This window comes from Lipophrys pholis (assembly GCF_963383615.2).
Source record: "Lipophrys pholis genome assembly, chromosome: 4".
Classification (NCBI taxonomy): Eukaryota; Metazoa; Chordata; class Actinopteri; order Blenniiformes; family Blenniidae; genus Lipophrys; species Lipophrys pholis.
The window spans coordinates 20,767,359-20,788,475 of NC_137637.1; the positions used below are offsets into that span (position 1 = coordinate 20,767,359).

A 21,117-nucleotide genomic window follows, 5' to 3' on the forward strand; every position below is an offset into this window, starting at 1 on the left:
CCACTCCAACCATACTGAGTATCCATCAATGCTTGCTTTGTTCATACATTGCTACAAGCCTGAAAAGACAAGTATAGAAGCTCACAAATGTAGACACTTGTTGCAGTGACATTCATTCACAGATATATCCATCTTCTTCGCCGCTTAAAGTCGTTCAAGAACGCGGGGCGCTGGAGCTGATCCCGGCTAAATACGGTGAGCGACTATGAGCTTCAAATCAATCATTATTTTTTGAATAAATTTCCACTTTGTTGGCTGGGTCTTTTGAATAATCTACATTTGCTGACTGAAACCAGTAAAGAAAACGATGTGAATGTAAGAAAATGCGCCGTAAACATGGAAATAAAAAGTGTACTAAACAATCATAAATGAAGTGAACGGGATTGCAAAGACACAAATACTGACATGTGCAAAATCAGTTTATTTTTGTTACCATCTTTTAGCAAACACTATCCAATCTGCTCTCCAATCTTTCCAAATATACACAAAAATCAGAAATACCAGAGATGAGGTGAAACAAATGTCTTAAAAAACAAACAAACAAAAAAAGTCTTATGTCTTCCAAAAGGCACTGTTCAAAGCAACGTGATAACCTGCTGTGAAATACATGAGCGTTCCGCTAAAAGCCTTTTGTCAAACACAATCCTAAATACTGATATGGCCATAAATTCTTGGAAGAAACAAAAAAAACAAAAAACATTACAAAAGAACAGAATGTAAAACATGATACGATTTATCTTCATATTAAAAACGTTCTTGCAACACTTAGGTGAAACCAGAGAAAAGAAAAACACAAGATTTAGACAAACGTCGTACTTTCCTGGCTTGTTTACCTTTAACTTGTTGTAAAACGTCTTCATACGCAAACCTAAAGTCACAAGTTGCCGTTGCCCTCGTCGAGTCAGATACTTCAGCCTGCTGATCTTTGGTGGGTGCCAAGATATATAGAATAGTGCAACGTGCTTGTACAGAGGGAGCTGCGTGGATTTAGGCAAGGTTGAACAGTGGCACCACGATACAAACAAGTGGAAAGGAGAAGGCATCGGTGTGAGCAGCAGCAGTCGCAAGTTGGGATGATTTTTCAGGTTTTCATCACAGGCACATCTGCAAGCTGAACGACTATTCAGCTTCGTCTCTCAGAGTGAACCTGAAACAAGCGGAGGAATGAAAATGGAACAATAACAAACATCAATGACACAGTGGAGAAAACAAAAGTAAAGGAAAAGCTAAAATAACCATGATGTGAAAGGTGTTGGATCTGATCTGAATAGGCCTAAGTGTACCATTTATTGTAATACTTAGAATTCTTTGCCGATAGTAACACGTGAGACCTCACCATTCTGTGACTCCAGAGGTCAGGTTCATCTCCGCCAACTCAATCTGCACCTGAACAACAGCAACATCAAGTCAGCGTCTCAATAAGCAGCAATCCTCTGAGTCTTTGGTTAAATTTAAGGTGGAAACACCCTCCTGCGATCAATACCGGTTAATAGAAAGTCGCATTTGGAAGAAGAATAAGAACAAACCTGTCCAATGACGTCACGGCTTCTAAAAGAGGCCGAGTTATTTTTCACCGACACACTCAGACGCCTGAATCGAGCCTCTTCCGCAGGCAGACCATACTCAAACCTAGAAAGACAGTGATGACAAATAAGACGAGCAAATGAGCACCAGAGACACTCGGGGACACTGGATCCTGCACAGAACTGAAGAAGCAATACCTCTCATTGTATTCGGGGTTGAGATCTCTTTTCTTCACGGCAGTCTTTCTCTTGGTGGCCTTGCTTTTGTCTGGCAGCAGCATGATGGAGACGTAGCTGTCCACCCCATCTTTACCCTGAGACAACAGACCTCTGTGTGAAAACACAAGAGCAAATCTTCAAAATTTAAAAAAAAAAAAAAAAAAAGTGTGACTTTAAGGTAATAGTGGATATATTATTCCAGTATTCTCTACTTTATGGATTCTTATGAATAATATTTTATATAAATAAACACTGCTAGTAAGTCATTACTGCTATGAAACAGTTATAAGCTTGTTAATTGTGTTATACTGAAAAAGCTGCTGTCTCTCTTTGTGCTGTACACTGAGCAGACTGTTAGCATTAGAACTGGCCAAAGCTGTGGTCCTGAGTGATGAGCGGCTCTGTTACTATTTCACTAAACTCCTGCCTACTGACGGGGGAACAAGTCATCATTACTGACCTAATCTAGCAGTGTCTCTGAGTGTTTTGTTTCATCTTCTGCCTCAGATGACAATACATATCATCAGACGCGTTTCAGCACCAACACACACCTGCAGGCATGAACGACGACGGTGAGCTTCCTCTCCTGTGCGGCGTACGAAAGAGACAACTTCACCTGCCCGTTCCCTGATCCAGAAGCGGCACAGGGCAGAGCCCCTGAATCAATCAGCTCTACCATCTTGGAATCCAGAATCTGTTGAAAACCCATTCAGAATAGCGGCAGGAGTGAGAACCACTTAGCTGGAGGCGAAACGCTGAAGCACCTGACCGTGTGTTTGCCCGTCGCATGTGATCACCTTCAGCTCAGCCCTCAGCAGGAGCTGACTTTCAGGTGAGGCTCCATCCAGATGGAACCACTGGTCCAGGAGAAGCTGCGGCTCTGAGAGAAGCTCCCAGACAGGAACCACCAGGGATCCCATCGGCTGGTCCCAGCCGCTGGACAGCTGTGGTGGAAAAGAGCGTGAGCATGTCAGTCTAACAATGGAAATGGGAATATTTTAACGACTTGGAAAAAAATAAAATAAAAAATGTATATAAATGTCTTGCCTTCACCACAAGCATCTGATGCTTAGGATCATGGACGAGGAAGTAGAAAGGCTCATTCCATTCAGGACTGGTGCTGCGGTCACACAGCTGAGGAGGCATGATTAAAAACAAATACACAATATGGCTCTTGCAATAAAAAAAAAGTCCTTGTGTCACTGAGAATAGAGTGCATCATGAGACTCACTTTGGTTTTGTAAGCTGTTTCACCCAGAGTAAGTTCAGCTCCTGCTTTGGGTTCTTTTCCACTCTTCTTCAGCTGCCCAGTCAAAAAGACAAGCATTTCAGCTGCATGGTTCAATACTTTGTAGGTACTGCTGTGTGTAAAGTAAATGTGAGTATAAAGTACAGATAACTTACAGGTAATGCATGTGCTGCCTGTATATAGACAAAGAGCAAAGCTGCAGAGGGGAGTGCTTTGTTCTGAAAAGACTGCAGAGACTGCAGCTGCAGCACCTGTGGAATGAAGCACAGCCAGTCAGAGGGTTATGTTGCATGCTGGAATGTAACTGGACGGCGTTGGGAAGGAGGCCGAGTATGGATGAGCTCACCTGACCAAGCCTGTCTGAGCGAGACACTTTAGGAACCCACTCCAGGATCAAGTGAACACGTCCAGATTTCACGTCGTTCAAAGTGTACCACTGCAATTGAGGGCAATAACAGTTAGAGAAGTGTGGCAGCGCGCCTCATAAAAAGAAGTGGCACCGAGCAGAGTTCAGAGATCATAAGGTGGGACTTTAGACTTCCCAGTTACTGACTAACCTGATCCGTGTACTGTGATCTGACGACCTCTTTCAGCTTGATGTTGAATCTGCGACAGGAGCAGAAACAGTTACCAGAATCTGGATTCTGACCTCCATGTGCAGGAATCCTCGTGTGACACACTTTCATCTCAACGAAATAGAATACCCTGGGCAGGTTCATTCTTCCTATGATGTAATTCAAACAGCGAAACGTCTATAGTTGAATTTATTACATTATATTCCAAGTTTTTACAATTCTATACTTTGAAATTATAAGTCTAAGAATATCGGGAAAAGGTTGAATATTTTTTGTCAGTCATTTCAGAAAGTGAAACTCCATCCATCCATCTTCTCCCACCGGGTCGCAGGGTGGTGAGCCCACGGGAAGAAAGTGAAACTCATATATCATATAGAATCATTACACATAGAGTGAAATATTTCAATGCCTTTGTTTCTTAATGTTGATGATTCTGGCTTACAGATAATGAAAACCCTAAATTCAGTGTCTCAGAAAATTAGAATATCACATCAGACCGATCAAAAAATGGTGTTTTAAGCACAAGTGTCAGGTTTCTGAAAAGTTCACTTCCCCGGACTCAATACCTAGTTGGGCCTCCTTTTGCAAATTTTGCATTTCACTTGGAAATGAAGGTCCCAGAGTCTGGAGGAGGAACATAGAGGCACAGAGTCTACGTTGTCCAGTGTGAAGTTTCCACAGCTGCCATGTCATCTGCTAGTGTCGCTCCACTGTGTTTTCTGAAGTCCACAGTCAACGCAGCCATCTACCAGGAAACTTTAGAGCACGTCAGGCTTCCTTCTGCTGACAAGCTTTATGGAGATGCTGGTTTCATTTTCCAGCAGGACTTGACACCTGTCCACACTGCCAAAGGTACCAAACGCTGGTTCAATGACCATCATGTTACTGTGCTTGATTGGCCAGCAAACTGGCCTGACCTGAACCCCATAGAGAAGCTCTGGGCTATTGTCAAGAGGAAGGTGAGAGACACCAGAGACAACAATGCGGGTGACCTGAAGGCTGCTATCATAGCAAGCTGGGCTTCCATTATGCCTCCATGCCACGCCGCATTGACACAGTAATTCATGCAAAAGGAGGCTTAACCAAGTACTGAGTGCATAGAAATGAACATAGTTTTCAGAAGCCTGACATTTCTGTTTAAAAGATCCTTTTTTGATTGGTCTTATATAATATTCTAATTTTATGAGACACTGAATTCTAGGTTTTCATTATCTGGAAGGCATATTCATCAAAATTTCGAGAAAGAAAAGCTTGAAATAGTTCACTCTCTGTGTACTGAATCTATGTAAAATAGCAGTTTCACCTTCTAATATGACTGACAGAAAATCGTAAACGTTTTTACGATATTCAAATTCTTTGAGATGTACCTGTGAAGTATGTTAAAATATTAGATATTTGAAATCAGATTTTTTTTTTAAAAGACGTTTTAATGGCCATCTTAATCACGGTAATTTCAGCAGTCATAGAAAGCTTTTAAAAGGTATTGTCATTTTTGGAGATGTCTCTGTATATCTCAGCTTGGATTCAGGTGTTGATGCTCATTTCTATAATAGAATGGAAATGAAAAAAAAAAACAACCCCAGGAATGAACAGATCATAATTGTGAATAATCTAAGAAACATTGAAAGCATTGTTTTTATATTGATTCTTTTCAATACTAAGTTGTGTTGTCATAAGAGGATCATTGTTATTACCAGAAACATCTTGCAGGACATTCCCAGGACATATACAGTACATGATACACACCTTCCTAAGAAGTCATCAGAATCTAAATCCTTGTCAAATGCTTCAAACTTGATCTCCTGGACGCTGCTCTCACTCAAAACAACCTGTTCAAAACACACCAAAAATATTTCAAAATTTGTTTTTTACAGTAAACGGGTAGAAGTGTTGAATATGAGGTAATACACGGCCCTTTATCCTGAAAATGCCTACCTCATACATTTCGTTCCACGTTGGGTTTAGGTTCTCTTTGATAACGTGACTCTTGAATGAGGCCCCTCCCACATTGACCTTGACATAGGGGTCGCTCTTGCCCTTCACCATGCCTCCCATCAGGTTGTCCTTTGCTACCAGATTCTGGGCCTCCAGGAGGTGAATCCTCAGCAGCCCCTACAGGAGGACCACAGCAATTGTTAGTATACGTGAGCAATTAAAAGAACATCGTGGGAAAAGGGGGAAAAGAGGGAAAATGTCAGTTTTATATCAATTTTTTTTCATTATAACCTAAATTATTGATGGTCACTCAAATGTGGAGCAGGATCCAGTATTTTCATCAAATGCCTAAATTTCTTATGTGTCGCCAAAGCCAGCTCAAACACATCGTCTTTTATCCATCAGTTGGAGTGGAAGTAAGCAGATGGGACATGTGCGTTTCTATAAAAGTGAAGTTCAGCTTCTGGATGCCTCTGACAGGTTACACTGGAGTACCTCGTCTGTTAACAGCTAATTTCAGATTTCAGATACCTACGTATTAAATTATATAAAACAGCTAGAGCCAGCATGATGTGAAATCTGTTAAACAATTATTTCTTTCTTGAAGGTACACATGTCTCACAATCAGTTGTCTTTAGAGATATATTACAACTTGGTAGTAGGTTAAAATCAGCTTTAATAAGACAGATTTCTGAGCGCATGAAGACTTTGCTACGCTCGTTTTAACGTCAACTGAGTTGAATTGTTAAACCAGACACAGGCACATGCCCTGCTTTATTATGAACTTAATCAGTCTAATAAAATGCCAATTAACTGTTGTGTCTGACTCTGCATATATCTAAATAATGAAGTGAAATAAATTATAAAATTTCCTATATTCTGTATTAATTATGTATTTAGTCCCACTTCGACAGTTGTGGAGTCCATTTTAATGCTGGTTAATAAACCAGCAACATATAAAAGCAAAACCAGACCCACCTCTTCACCAAAGTCCTGAGTGGGGGTTGTTTGTGGAGGTTTGGGGGTCATTGTGACCTCTGCACTGGGAAGTCCTGTCACTGTGATGTGAGCAAGAGAGTCTACACCAGCACTACAAACACACACACGATTATTATGTTACTTGATGGCAATAAGAAAGAAATACAGCAACAGCCTTGTTTATGTGGCGCTCACCTTTCTGTGTGCATTTTCTGTGGTTCAACGTCTCCCTTTCCAGCTTTCTGCTGCTGTGTTTGATACCAATCTAGATTTTTGGGCTCTTCCTCCTGCTGCAGAAATAACCTCATATTAGAAAGATGGAAACAGACCAATAAGCCATAATATCAGCTGACCTGCGTGTGATGTGACTCACTGCAGCAGCAGGGAAAGTATGGAGTGCAGTACGAGCAGCAGCTGGTTCAGCAGGGGCATCACTTTCTGTGAGAGCAGCCGGATCGTCTGATGCTGCTAACCTGGGAACACACCAGAATCTTACAAGAAATGACAGCCTAATGCAACTACAACAGAGATATATTGCTTTACATTCACTGAACTGAGTAAACAAGCACAAGTGTATAGTTTGTGTATGTGTGTGTGCGTGTGTGTGTGTGTGTGTGTGTGTGTGTGTGTGTGTGTGTGTGTGTGTGTGTCCACCCCACTCTTTTTCTTCAGTATTTGTTTGTATGTATTTGTATTTTAAAAGTATATGTACTGCCAATGTTTTCTCAAACACAATTGGTTAATATGGTTTCTGAATTAAAAATACCCTCTCAGGTGAAACATCATGTGTATCGTGTCACATCAGGGCAAAGTGACTCACTCATGTGTCGGCAGCTCTGAGCTGTTTTCCTCCTCATCAGCTGCTCTGAACGTTTTCTCAGTGGGAACGATCATCTCTTCACTCTTTGAAACGGACGGCTGAGGGACGTCAGTCATCCTTGAGTTGAGAACCTGTTATGAACGAAAATGTACAGTCATTTCTCTATGTTTTATGTCTGTCATACTGGCCGTGACCACCTGTGTGGATACGCTCACATACCTTGAGTTCAGCCCTCAGGAGGATCTCGCTTTCAGGCAAAGCTCCATCCAGATGCATCCACTGATCCACGACAAGCTGCGGTTCAGAGAGGAGCTCCCTGACAGGAAGCACCAGCGAGCCCATTGGCTGGTCCCACGCACTGGACAGCTGCAGATACCAGGAGACATTTAGTGGGTAGCGCCACCTGGAAAGTCACTGCAGATGCAACATAATGACAATATTGTTTACGAGCTGTTTGATGCAATTTATTCACCTTCAGTATGATCATTTCCTCTCTGGGGTCACGAACCAGAAAGTAGAACGACTCGCTCCACTGCGGCGATCTGGAGCGATCACAGACCTTGAAAAATGAAAGAGGAGTCACACTGAATGGAGGGCATTAATGGCAAAATATCTGGTATTTTCTTCAGTATAATAATGCTGCAGTCTTGCTGTTATTCGTTTTACATTCTACCACTAGGGGGAGTCAAAGTTCATATTTCCACATTTTGTAAACAGCTTTTATTTCCTCTTTGCCAAAGGTTTTCAATAAAATGATGTGATTCAATTACTGTAACAGCTTCTTAGATATTCTGAAGCAGACATACATCATCATCTTATTTTATTCCCAAATTTGTTCAAGAAGGAAAGAACAGTTTTAGAATAGTAAGAAGAGTAAGAATAACATAACACAACGTTGTGGGTCGCCATGAGAGTTTCACACTTTACAGCAGAAAAAGCACAATTAACATGAAAGTCACTGTATAAGCATGATTTTGTGAAAAAAATACACACTGTAGGCAGAGGAAATTGTGCTGCCAAGGGTACTCAGTACTTTTGTGTGCTGACACTATGGGAAAAATCTGGATTTGACTTATATGCACCTTATACTGTTAATCATATTCACCCGTTCACACACACATTCACACACCAATGGAGCCATGAAATATGTTCATTCCATCCATTGGGAGCGATTTGGGGTTCAGTATCTTGCTCAAGGACACATCGACATGTGGATAGGGGGAGATGGGGAATCGAACTTGCAACCTGCTCCAATAGTTAAAAGATTACGTCTGGTTTAGCTCAACTTAGATTGCTCTGGGCTGTGAGATGCCCCTGAATTATGTGTTTGATACCCCTAGTTTAGGTGTTCTTCCTGTGCGTTATCTCCGAGGACTCTTGTTTGTTCTTATATTCCAAAGACAAGCTTCTAAATGAGTTCGGTGATTCTAAACTGACCTTCGGGATCAATGTGCACATATGTGAGTGTAAGTCTTTGTCATTCATTTATTCCTGTGATGGACAGGCGAGACGCATTCAAGAAGTACCCTACATTTTAGTGGCGTAGGCTGAGAATGAACGAGGTCCTCGAGTATTTCATAAAGAGTTCATAGAAGATGAGTGTTTTCTACTTGCTTCTTACCCACACCATACCTTGGTTTTATAGGTTGTGTTGCCAAAAACAATCTCAGCTGCGGCCTTGGGCTCCTTTCCACTTTTCTTAAACTAGACAAAGAAACACATAACGTCACATTAACAGTTTGCTTTCACTTTTTACAATTATGGTTCGCAAGTCATAACCGGTCAACAAATACACTCAATTCAGATCATTGTATTATTAGGTTTAACAAGAGTGACAGTGACTTCCTTCATAAGTTTGAGTTAACTATCAGTCTGGGACTGCAAACTAATCATGGTGTTTCACAGCAAACATAATTAAAGGGAACTCACAGGCAGTGAGTGTGCGCTGTCCAGATACAAAAACAGCAGAGCAGCAGAGGGAACAGCCTTGTTCTTGTAAGACTGGAGAGCACTTAGCTGCATTACCTGCAGCAGAGACACAAATGGACAACAGATCACAGTGACTCATCACTGATTAGAACAATGATCCAGGCAGATAACATTTGATGGGCAAGACTTATGCAATATAAATTATTATTAGAATCGATATAATGAGAAAAGAATCATTAACAGATGATATAAGTGACACTAACTTGTTCCAGAGGGTCATTATGTGACACTGCAGGGACCCACTCCAGAATGAGACGGACACGACCGGACTTCACGTCATTCAGGGAATACCACTGAAACAGAGGGATTAACTCAGTGAGTCACAGCTTTTGACGCCACATGAACACACATTCAGACACAATGTGCACAGAAACACCCACCTGGTCTGTGTACTGGGAGCGGATAATATCTGCCACACTGATTTTGAACCTGTAAAGTACAGTAAAGTAAGAAATTCACACGATGACACCCAAAAACTGTAAAAAACGAAAAGAGCATCAAATGACTTATAATGTGGTAAGACTCAATGATACACAATAAATGCTTCTTCGTATTAAGGCATCATGACTACATCAACCAAACTGTATTCCCGCAATTTATTCGACATCAAGTGGCCAATGTCTGAAGCTTGTTCATTCATTCATTCATCGGTTCATTCCTTTCCTCTCTCAATCAGTAACCCCTTATGTCTATAAAATACTATTCTATGGAAATTATGGTAAAGACGTGAGGGGTGTGGCAGTTATTGATGAACAAGTGCAAACGCGCCCATTTGTCCTCACCTGCCCAGAAAGTCATCTTGATCCATGTCTTTATCGAACACCTCCACTTGCACCTCCTGTCCTGACTCAGGCCGAAGCACCACCTGGGGGGACATGAAAGATTGCTCAGTAACATCACTACAGCTTTGAATGTTTCACCTCCACAAACTGCACCGATTACCTCATACATCTCATTCCAGATTGGGTTCAGATTCTCCTTGATCACATTACTCTTAAACATGACCTCTCCAACGTTGAGCTTGACATAAGGGTCACTCTTGCCCTTCAGCATACCGCCCATCTTATTATCTTTGGCGACCAGATTCTGGGCTTCCAAGAGGATGATTCTCAGCAGCCCCTATAGAGATCGATATGTAACTGTGAAACATTTCAATTACATGCCATCATGTTTACTATGACAGGCGCCCTTCTGTGATGTTACCTCACTAGCAAAGCTGAGGTGAGGAGAAGTATGAGGGGGAAGTGACACAGCGGGGCTCGGTGGTTCCTCCTCTTCCTCCTCAGCCACATCAGCTGCTGCTTCCTTTACATTCACATCTTCATGCAACGCCACTGAAGGGACAATAGTCTCCACAGGAGGAGTGTCCACTGAACTGGACCTGGAAACACAGTCAATACGATACAATGAGTCCAATTCAAGAGATATAAAAAAAAAACTGCAAAATATGAACCTCACCTCAGCCCTGTGTCTGCCTCCTGTTTCCACTGAGCGGAGGAAGGATCAGGTATTGAAGAGACCTTAGACTTATCAGAGGCACCAGGGCATTTGTTTGGAATCAGCATCTGTAATTAGGTTTATATGATTACTATTGTACCATGTACATCATCATTACTGTCCTTAAGGCAAAAACGAATATTAATGGAAGCGTACTATTTTCCAGGACAGAATTACACTGAGATGAAACTGATGGGAGCTTATAAACAGACCTGAGGTTAAAGTAAGTTGAATATACATCTGTTCACTCACTTATAAACAACCATGTATGCTTAATATCTGTTCAGTATAAGAGAGTCTAAAACCTTGAGTTCAGCCCTCAGCAGAATCTGACTCTCAGGTGAGGCTCCATCCAGATGAAACCACTGGTCCAGGACCAGCTCGGGTTCGGACAGCAGCTCTTTGATGGGAACTACCAGGGAACCAATGGGCAGAGTCCAGGTGTGGGAGAGCTGACCAAACATTAATTTGACTGTTAGTAGAGGAATATTTGCTGTAAAACAAGATAGTCTGGTCATTTTTAGACTTTTATTATTAACACTTCACATTGTACTAGTTATTCTGGCCGTTGCTATATCTAAGTTCTGAGCGAGATGAACATAAAATCCTGTCCCATATAGACATCGGCAGCTAAATGTCATCACAAACAGCAAATGAAAGTCTTCGGGAATCTCTTGAGGTATTTTTCCACCTATATGACAGATACGTCTGGTGAATTCTGTATTTCAGTTTTACCTTGATGATAAGAATATCTTCTCTGGGATCAGAAACCAGGAAGCAGAATGCCTCATTCCACTTGGGTGATGTTGTGCGATCACATACCTGAAGAAGAGATGAAGCAAGCATTGATGAAACAATAGTGTGTCATATTTATTATTACATCTTAATGAATGAGATCTGTAGCCTTACTGTGGTTTTACGAGACGTTTCTCCAAGAGTAATCTCAGCTCCAACTTTTGGATCTTTCCCACTCTTCTTCACCTGTGGACGTGAACAGGCAGCAACTCTGATTGTACATCCAAAAGTTAAGTGCTAATCTTTTTTTCTGGTAATCTTGTAATCACATTATGGTAACAGCAGAGTTGAAAGACTCACTGGGAGGCCATCTGCCTGCTCCACATACACAAACAACAGGCCTGCAGAGGGAACTGTCTTGTTTTGAAAAGACTGCTTGGAGTAGAACTGAAGAACCTGAAGACGCATGAAAAACATGATTAATAAGAAATAAGCTCATTAGTATTCAGCGCAATGTAGGAATACAGACCTGGTCGAGCCGGTCTGACTCTGGGACTGTTGGGACCCACTCCAGGACCAGGTGAAGTCGGCCTGATTTCACATCATTGAGAGTGTACCACTGAAAAGAAAGAGAGAAAAACACTTTCATGTCGCTGCGTTCCCAACGAGGAACACAGACACACATAAATACTTCAATTAGGAATCTTTAAAACAATATAGCAAAGCTACTGTCTTTTCTAGAATACAAATAAATCTGGATGAGAATAAACTGAAGATTATCCGACAATGAGACACGTGTGTCGACTTGATCTTAAATTGCAATCACAGAAATACCTGATAGTCTGAGCATCTTCTCACCTGATCAGTGTATTGAGAATCAATGATGTCCTTCAGACTGATCGTCATCCTGTGTGATTTTAAATTTGCCGTCAGGATGAATAATCTTTTCAGAAACTCTTTGAATTCACTTACAAATAATTACCTCCCCATGAAATCATCCTTCATGTCCATGTCTTTATCAAACACTTCCACATGGAGCTCCTGGCCTGGAAGTTCAGTTAAAATCACCTAAAGGGAAAAGCCACACATTTCAAAGGGATCTTCAGTCATTTAGTCGACAATCCTGAACACATCCATCCATCCATCCATCCATCCACTTTATTCAACTTAGGGCTGCAGGGACTGGAGCTGAAACCAGCTAACTGGGGACAGAGACAGCCAATCACACAATCATATTCACACCTACAGGCAATTTAAAGTCACCAAATAACCTAAAACACATGTTTCTGGACTGTGAGAGGAAACTGAAGTGTACAGAGGATACCCACACATGCATTAGAGGGAATATGCAAACTCCACACATGATCAGCCTCATCACTACATTACAGTCCCCCCAGAAACACCTGCAAGCTCAAGTTGTAGTTTCAAATCTCTTTTTTATTTACCTCATACATCTCATTCCAAGCGGGATTAAGATTGGACTTGATCACATGGCTTGTGAATGTTTCACCCCCAATATTAATCTTCACATAGGGGTCACTCTTCCCTTTCACCATGCCTCCCATCAGGTTATCTTTGGGAACAAGGTTCTGACCTGCCAACAAGTGGATTCTAAGGAGACCCTGGAAAATAATCAAGATTCAAATGCAAAATTAGAGAAATGCTTAAGAAAATGTATGCAAATAGTAAAACCTGTCCAAATTAAAAACAGTGTAGTGTATTGTCCACCAATACCTCTGTGGCAAAGCTGGGATGAGGAGAGCTCTGCTGTGGCAGCTGTTTGGACGACCCAGCTGCCAGATTAGACGACACATCTGATGCGATATGTTCCTCATCCAACCACAGGACCTTTGTTGGAGTTTGAAAAATTAGAAAGACACTCAAAGGAATTGAAGACGTTAAAAAAGAACAATCTATTTTATGATAGAATTGATAACTGCCTACAGTGTGGTTATTTTTTCATAACATTTCCAAACAGACAAATGAATGTATTGTTCTGCCATTCACCCTGAGAACCGCATTGATGTAGATGCGACTGGCTGATCCAGAGTTATCCAGTTGGAACCACTGATCCAAAGTGAGATTAGAGTTGGACAGCAGACGGGACAAAGGGATGGTCAGACTGCCCAACGACTGCACGCGGTCCGCGTCTTTCACCTGGTGAAGAATGACGGCGTTTTGAAATAAGACAACGGGCCACTGAGGGTTTCTTTGTGCTGCAGTGTTTGGAATAAAAACTGTTACCTGAACATCTATGTCCTGTTTGCTTGGGTCTTGGATGAAAAAGGTAAAAGCTTCCTCCCACTCTGGATTGATGGTTGTGTAACAAGTCTTGGAAAACAAACAAACAAACAAACAAACAAACAAACAAACAAACAAACAAACAAACAAACAAACAAACAAACAAACAAACAAACAAACAAACAAACAAAGCGTGCCCATATGAAAAAGAAATCAATGAAAGACAAACTAAAGGAAGATTTCGCTCTCTTCCAGCAGATATACCTTGCTCTCTCTTGTGATGTCCTGCACGGAGAACTGCACCATGGGATTGGGCTCTTTGTTCCCCTTCTTCATCTAAAAGATACAGTGGCAGACCAGCGTGCGTACACGGTGAGGCATGTGAACAGGGACATTTTGTAACCAGGAGCAGAGAAATAAAGAGACCTATCTGCTTTTCTAGCAACACGTGGTTGATGTGAATAATAGTGTGTATAAGGCTACCATAGCAACGCACAAACAACTGGCAAGAAGTACCACAATGACCGCGAGGCAAACAAGGAAGCATTTATCTGCAAAGACTGTTTGACTCCACGGATTCAGTCACTGCTGTTCTCCTTTCACTGCAACGTGACGGCAGAAATTGGCAGAGCAGCATGCGTGTTTGAAAGCCCCCAGATAAAGTTAGCCGCATGCATCCACAGGGATTGAGGGAGGAGACTAAAGTAACAAATATGTGGTATGTGAGACAGACAGCAGTTGCAGTTCTGCCCCAGTTTAACCACACGCCGGAAGGAGCTCTGAGTGGAGCACGACTGTGGGTAGAGAGGGTAGAGGTATCTGACTCACAGGAAGCGCCTCAGCCTTATCCAGATATACCACCAAGATGGCTGAAGACGGCGGGTCGGCTGTCTTGCTCGTGACACTCTCATTCCTCTGCAGGATCTAGGCAAGGATCAAACAGTCAATAAATAATAATGTTTTTACATTATGAGTGGTATATATATATATATATTTATCTGGATTTTGAAAATCCAGAGAAGTGTGTTGACAGTAGAAATGAGAAGATCAAACCTGTTCTAGTCGATCAGTATTAGGCAACAAGGCCAACCACTCCAGTCTGAAGTGAACCCGTCCAGTGGGGGTGTCTTTCAAAGTGAACCACTGGAAAAATAGAACAGCAGAAACATGAGCAATATAACATGTGAGGGAGTGATGAGACATATGCCCAGGACAAGTGACTCAACATCATAAAATGTTCCTATATTTTCTTTTTGTTCAATTTTATTTATTTGCTTTCTATGCTGTGGTTTGCCCACAAATTTACACCAGAAGTGCAATCAGGTGGTCGGCAAATGTTTCATTTTCAAAATTGTAGAAAACATTGACTTTTTGTCGTTTTTGAGATAATTATGCATAGTTTTTTTTTTCTTTTGCAGACTTCAGTCAAAAGCTGGAGCACATTTTTTTTTAGCATCAAGTCCATTTTTTAAACACACATAATACTAATTATGAACCAGACTTGGAGTTCCTCCAAAGCGAGGGTGACCTACATTCCCTGAATACCTCTTTAGGAGACACATAGATAAGTATTCATTGATGCTGCCGCCCTGAAAAACATTATCCTCTGTCGGCCGTGTACCACAGGAATGAAGTTGAATAGCAGAAATTATGCTGCATAGCTGTGAGTAGATGCTCCTCGGTCAGTTTTGGAAAAGTACGGTCAGATTTCGTCCAGTTTTAGACTAAATTCCACAAAGTTTTAAGGAGCTGATTTCAGTCACGTAGCACAAGTCATGCCACCATACTGTGCAATCATATGATATCATTACATTAACACAGTGGAATAATTAGATAATCAGCACATGATCTTTTTTTTTCATTATTGAAGCAATAAAACACATGACTTTGACTTAAATGGTGATGCACACGGTACCAAAGACAACAAGAATGGTTCACGTACATCGTCAACAACTATTGATTTCTTCACGATGCCCAAATCCAATTTGGTCCTAAGAGAGGAAGCAAACAAGACAAATTTACTAAGAGATATAACAGAGTAAATACAGTACTGAAAACAAAAAGAGAGAAATCAGAGAAAATACTAACAATACTGTGACTCTTCCCTTTGCTCATGAAAAGTGACAAATGAAAGGTGAAAAGTGAAATTCTGACATTCAACAGAGACAGACAAGAGACATGAATTATGCGTCTGTACCTGCCCAGGAAATCATCCTGGTCTGTGTCTTTGTCATATACCTCCACCTCCAACTCCTGACCAGGCACTTCATGGACTATAACCTGATGTACAGGACACACATAAGGACATGAGGACGGACACAGAGTTATGTATGGAAGCTGGCTGCAGCCTGATGAAGGGAAATGAATCTCATTGATTCCTACAGTATCAAAGAAGGTGAAATGACGGACTTGAATGCCTCAATGGGAAACAGACTCAAGCACAAATACGCCATGTGGAGGTGTGGCACAAAAACGTCCCCCTTTGCCTCACCTCATACACCTCAGCCCACTTGGGAGAGTCTGTGTTATCCACATGGCGCGAGGTAAAGGTCTGAGGGCCCACCCGTATTATGGCATAGGGGTCAGACAGGCCAGCAATGACCCCCTTAACGTAGTTGTCCTTCGCTGCCAGGTTCTGTGCTTCCAGGAGATGAATACGCACCACGCCCTGGCCAAGAAAGAGAGGGTAAGATACTGCTGTTTCCTCAGATACGGTGCGATATTAATCTGGATCTGCAGGTGCATATAAAAGGCTTTACCCTGGGCAAGGGAGAGTGAAGGTGGGCGATGTGCAAGCCAGGAACCAAGGGAACCACCAGGCGGTTGGGAAGAACCAAGAAGGAGGCAATGGCATCCATAATCATGCTGTCTGACATGACACTGTAATAAAGGGCAAAACATACAGGACACATGATGTACAATAGAAATAAAACGTCACTAACAATGCAATTGGATTCATGTTTCTCATGTTTCTCACTGCTCACTTTAATCCAGGAATGTCCAGCAAATTAGTCATTCCTGTCCAATTGATGTCCAGTTTCTGAGAGCAGAGAAGGCAGGAAATATGCTCAGTGAAATCAATCAGGATTGATGAGAAATCAATGGCACACAGCCGTACACTGCGACACATGATAGTCACAAACATGGGGGTTGACGGTGCACCAAGAAAAGGACCAATCGAGAGCGAGTGCAAGGACGTACAGGCCGACGGATGAAAAACATAGTGACTGCACCCACGATGGGCACATCTCCAATCAGAGGCTCCAGGATCACCCGCATCATCCCGTGCAGCTAATGACAGAGAGACACAGAGGATGACTGTGAAATCATTGCTTAAGACAGAGAGGTAGCTAATCCCAAATTGAACACTCCTTTTAGTTCCAAGTCTTTTGCAAGAAATGCTGTTGCGTACTTTGAAAGGTAGATGAGAGGACACACCTGTATTCCTTTGACTCCAGCTTTGCAGAAGTAGCGCTTTACTTCTACATTGATCTCTACATTGCCAACATAGCTGAGGACACACAAACAGAAATATTGCTTATAATAAAAAGATTTGTCAATCGTATAACCGACTGCCAAAGGCACAATATCACCATCCACCTAATATACAGATCCAGCAGGACTTGTCCTTTGTCATTCTCTGTGTGAGCCTTGATCCCGACAACCTTCATGGCCTGAAACAAACCGAAGCACATTTATTAGAACAATATGAATTACTGCTGTTAGTTGTGTGGATGATTACAACAAGGTCACAGTGCAGCGTTACTCTGCAATCACCTTGTCTCCCATGTCCACTTTGGTGAAGCCGAGGGTCTGGAGGTGGGTGCTTGAGGCTCGGATGGATGGAGCGATGGTTTCTACCAGGAGCTTCTCCAGGTACTGGCCGACAAAGGGCCACACCTGCTGTAGTACCTGGTGAGTTCGACAAGCAAATGTTTTTGGATGCTTTCATGTCTGACAAAAGTAAGAGTCAATGTTTCCTTCTCAAGGATGCAATGAAAAGCCACCACTTTCAGTTAATGTTTCAGCAACACAGTAACAAAGCTTTCTGTCAGACGCCTCGGTTTCCTTGAGCGAGAACAAAGGAATGACAGAGACAGCTGGAGCCAGTTGAGCCTCCGCAGCTGTTGGTCTTATTTGGGTCTTTGCATACTGAAGGACACATGGAATCTATGCTGCCCATGTAGCAATGTCCCACTTTTCACACTGCATAATGGCTGCTACATAAATTTGTTCGGCCATCGATCGAATCGCACTGGGAAAGAATCTAAAAGTGGAGGCCTTGTTTGTTTGTGCCCTTCTGAGACTGTAAAAAAAAAAAAGAAAAAAGAAAAGAGCCCTGAGCATTGGTGCATTGGTGGGGAGTGAGTCATCAGTTGTCCGCTTCTGTGGCTGCTGAAGCCTGAACAAGGAAATCTGCTGATCACCCCTTGAGTATTCAACCTAAAACTCTCCTTTGTCTGTTGTGACGCTCAGATCTTGTGGCCCTGCAAGCATGACCACTTATATTCCTGTGTATCCATATTAGTGGCTCAGTTTCTCTGAGCTACAGGAGCAAAGGAAGAAGGGGCGGAACTACAGCTGCAGTTTTATTTAGTTTTGTGAGACCAAGCAGCTCCTCCTCCTTCCTGTCAGCCTGCAATGAAATGGAAATGTTGAGAGGATTGCTTGGCGCTGGGCCTGCTCTCTGCAGCAGTGGCAGCCCTTCTGGAGGTGGAGGGCCTTTGTGGAACACAGCGGCAGCCGCCACAACCATCTATCTGCTAACAGGGGTTATTAACTTAGCACACACCAACTTGTGTCCATCACCACAACAGCTGAGCTACTGAATAGACAAACGTTTGTTTGCAGAGTTCAGAATGGAATGGATAGTCGATGACGAAGGGAAGCAAAGATCATTTATAGTTTACCTTATTCAGCCATTCAACCTTCTCTACCTCTGGGAAGTTGACCTGAAGGAAACAAACAGACACATTCTCTTAAAATGCATAAAGCCTTGTAAACACACAACACTCAGGGAAACGATTTAGCCTTAGATTCATTAATAAAACGGCAGATTTTGTACCTGTACTTTTCCACTAAGTCTTATAGTGGGGGGGAATTTCCAAAATTAAAGTCAATGTCTCTAAAGCCAATTTCTATTCAAATATCACACTTTGCATTGACTTCATGTGAAAAGATAGGTTTGTAACTTCAGTGCGTAAAACATATTACAAATTCCAAACACATGCAACGTGGTGAACAATATGGTGGTGACCCTGTTTTGCCAGCCGCCGTCTAGTTATGCATGCGATCGCTGAAATCATTCAGTGAAAGAGGAACCCACAGGAACCTGGTTTGGGTGTGGCCAGATGTTCTGAGTCAAAACTCTCCAGTGTGGGTTCATTTTACCTGCATTTACTGTCAGGATGTTTGTACGCATGCTGACTACTCGTCTTACTCATTGACAAGCCATCTTTGGCTACAGTTGTACCACAAATTTAAAGGCTTAAGTGTTGCTTCATTGCATTTTAGTTTGAAAACTCATGCGTATAAACAACAAGTTTCATAATTGTGCAAGTGGAAATGTAGGAGGGACAGAGTAAAGGAAAAAAAAATACTTCATCTCATAGATCATAAAGCTATAAAAGAGTTTATTATTGACAAGTGTAAGCTGGAATATTTGTCTTAAAGTACACAATGGCTGAGCTGGAGTGGGAGTAATCCCCATAACATCCTTTACAATATTTTGGTCCACTCCAGGACGCTGGGTGTGCTTGGTGGATGTAGCTCAGGGTTATTCAAGGTCAGAGAGGCCTGAGGAAAGATGACAGTAACAATGGGACATCCGTCTGTGAAGTCGCCTCTTTTCTTACCCATGCAGGGAGATCTCGTTGGATTCTGGACACCCTCGTGGATGTGTAATCCTCCTCGTCGGTCAGCAGCTGTATGGCTGATTTGAGGCGCGCCTCCTTGGCCTCTCGGGCATGTTTCCACCCGGTGTAGACCATCATCCCGAACACCAGCAGGCTGGTGCTGACGCGGTAGTAACCAGCCAGGTAGACGGGGAGCAAGGCACCGAGACATTTCCCAAACGTCCACAGGACGGCCACGGCGCTGATGCCCCGGGGTTTGGGGTGTTCTGCCTCCACGGCGCTCAGAGCTTTCTTCTCTGCGTCGCCTGCGCTCGGACTCTGTGCGCACTTTGGCTCACTCGGATCTGGCTTTTCGCCCTCCATAGCGCTATCTTCCGTTGACAACAAACGAACAATCTGCCACCCCCGGATGGAAAAACTCCTGTTCTAAACTATGGATGGATTTATCTTCACGGTTAACTTTAACAATCCATGTCCAAGCCCGTGAAATGTACCTCAGCTCTGTTCGTACCGCCGCTAGTGCGCCGCCCGTCCGTGTCTCATCCCACTGGTCACTAAACGTACCGATTATCGACGCACCGAGGAATAAAAACACGGTTGTTGTAGAAGTGGCCGCCAGCAAGTTGTGCTGCTCACGCCCAGTCCCGTTATCTGGATGAAAACACGCCCACTGGAACCGAAGAAAAAAACGAAAAGAAGCATCCTCCACTCGTTCGCTGCTGCGTCAAACCATCGAATTAGTGGAAGTAGTTTTAAAGTCGCAGGGGTTACACAAATTTACTGAGAATTTCCCTGGCGCCGTGCTCACAATGCAGGTCTGTTTGAGCCCAGTTAAACCCCGAGCACTGCTACAATGGAGGACAACACTTTGTTCTGCTGCAGTTTGTTTTAAAAACAGCAGACTGAGCGTTTTCCTCCATCCCGGAATCCCGAATGACTGTGAGCGCGCAGGCCACGGCCAAAAGTCCCTCCCAGCACTGTGGTTCAACTGGCAACAATCTACCCAGTTGTTTAAAGAGCAACACGGATATAAGGCTACAGAAGAAACAGAGATTATTCGAAAGTTTGCACAGTGCGACTCCTCCCATCCACCCCAGCAAGATGTGCTTGTGAGGCGTGTTTACCAACCCAAACCTGGTTTTTACATCATACCTGCGATACCAGCATGGTCTTATTTCCTCCGAATGATCCTGCAGCTCGGAAAAACAATCCCGAAGAAGAAACTCCCTTCAGAGTAGAAGAACTGGTGCTGAAGGTGACAATGTGGCCGCCACAGAGCTCAGAACTGAACACATATCAGTCTGTGTGACCTGAATAACAGTTCTAAGATGTTCACGTTCTGAAAATTCTACTTTATGCCTTTTACTTTTTGCTGAAAGTTGTGACTTCCAGCTACGATTGTGTTGCATATGGAAGCATGTGCATAATGATAATAAAAGGATTCAGATTGTCATTAAAAATCAACCTCTGTGCAAGTTCCTTCAAAAACTGTTCAGACAAT

At 42.6% G+C, this 21,117-nt stretch overlaps 1 protein-coding gene across 2 annotated transcripts; it reads right to left on the reverse strand.

Moving 5' to 3' along the window:
* Nucleotides 1-401: 401 nt before the first annotated feature.
* Nucleotides 402-21,065, reverse strand: LOC308108459 (uncharacterized protein). Of its 2 annotated transcripts, none has more exons than XM_080461409.1 (52): nucleotides 19,617-21,065; nucleotides 18,672-18,713; nucleotides 17,539-17,673; nucleotides 17,362-17,435; nucleotides 17,200-17,272; nucleotides 16,963-17,052; nucleotides 16,746-16,801; nucleotides 16,521-16,641; nucleotides 16,253-16,429; nucleotides 15,959-16,041; nucleotides 15,704-15,752; nucleotides 14,815-14,904; nucleotides 14,590-14,685; nucleotides 14,026-14,097; nucleotides 13,765-13,851; nucleotides 13,528-13,677; nucleotides 13,255-13,368; nucleotides 12,966-13,142; nucleotides 12,503-12,588; nucleotides 12,379-12,427; nucleotides 12,050-12,139; nucleotides 11,881-11,976; nucleotides 11,695-11,766; nucleotides 11,521-11,607; nucleotides 11,091-11,237; nucleotides 10,747-10,853; nucleotides 10,492-10,669; nucleotides 10,231-10,407; nucleotides 10,071-10,153; nucleotides 9,669-9,717; nucleotides 9,492-9,581; nucleotides 9,229-9,324; nucleotides 8,932-9,003; nucleotides 7,772-7,858; nucleotides 7,519-7,665; nucleotides 7,300-7,430; nucleotides 6,853-6,952; nucleotides 6,675-6,769; nucleotides 6,480-6,591; nucleotides 5,502-5,678; nucleotides 5,313-5,395; nucleotides 3,549-3,597; nucleotides 3,338-3,427; nucleotides 3,147-3,242; nucleotides 2,974-3,045; nucleotides 2,790-2,876; nucleotides 2,540-2,686; nucleotides 2,294-2,436; nucleotides 1,722-1,853; nucleotides 1,527-1,629; nucleotides 1,337-1,386; nucleotides 402-1,147 (listed from the first exon to the last, which is right to left on the reverse strand). In XM_080461409.1, the coding sequence occupies exons 1-52, from the start codon at nucleotides 19,977-19,979 to the stop codon at nucleotides 1,120-1,122; spliced, it is 5,457 nt and encodes a 1,818-aa protein (XP_080317535.1). In that variant the 5' UTR covers nucleotides 19,980-21,065; the 3' UTR covers nucleotides 402-1,119. The 2 variants fall into 2 exon arrangements, with proteins under 2 accessions (XP_080317535.1, XP_080317534.1); XM_080461408.1 differs by having other exon boundaries at nucleotides 3,549-3,711.
* Nucleotides 21,066-21,117: the final 52 nt, after the last annotated feature.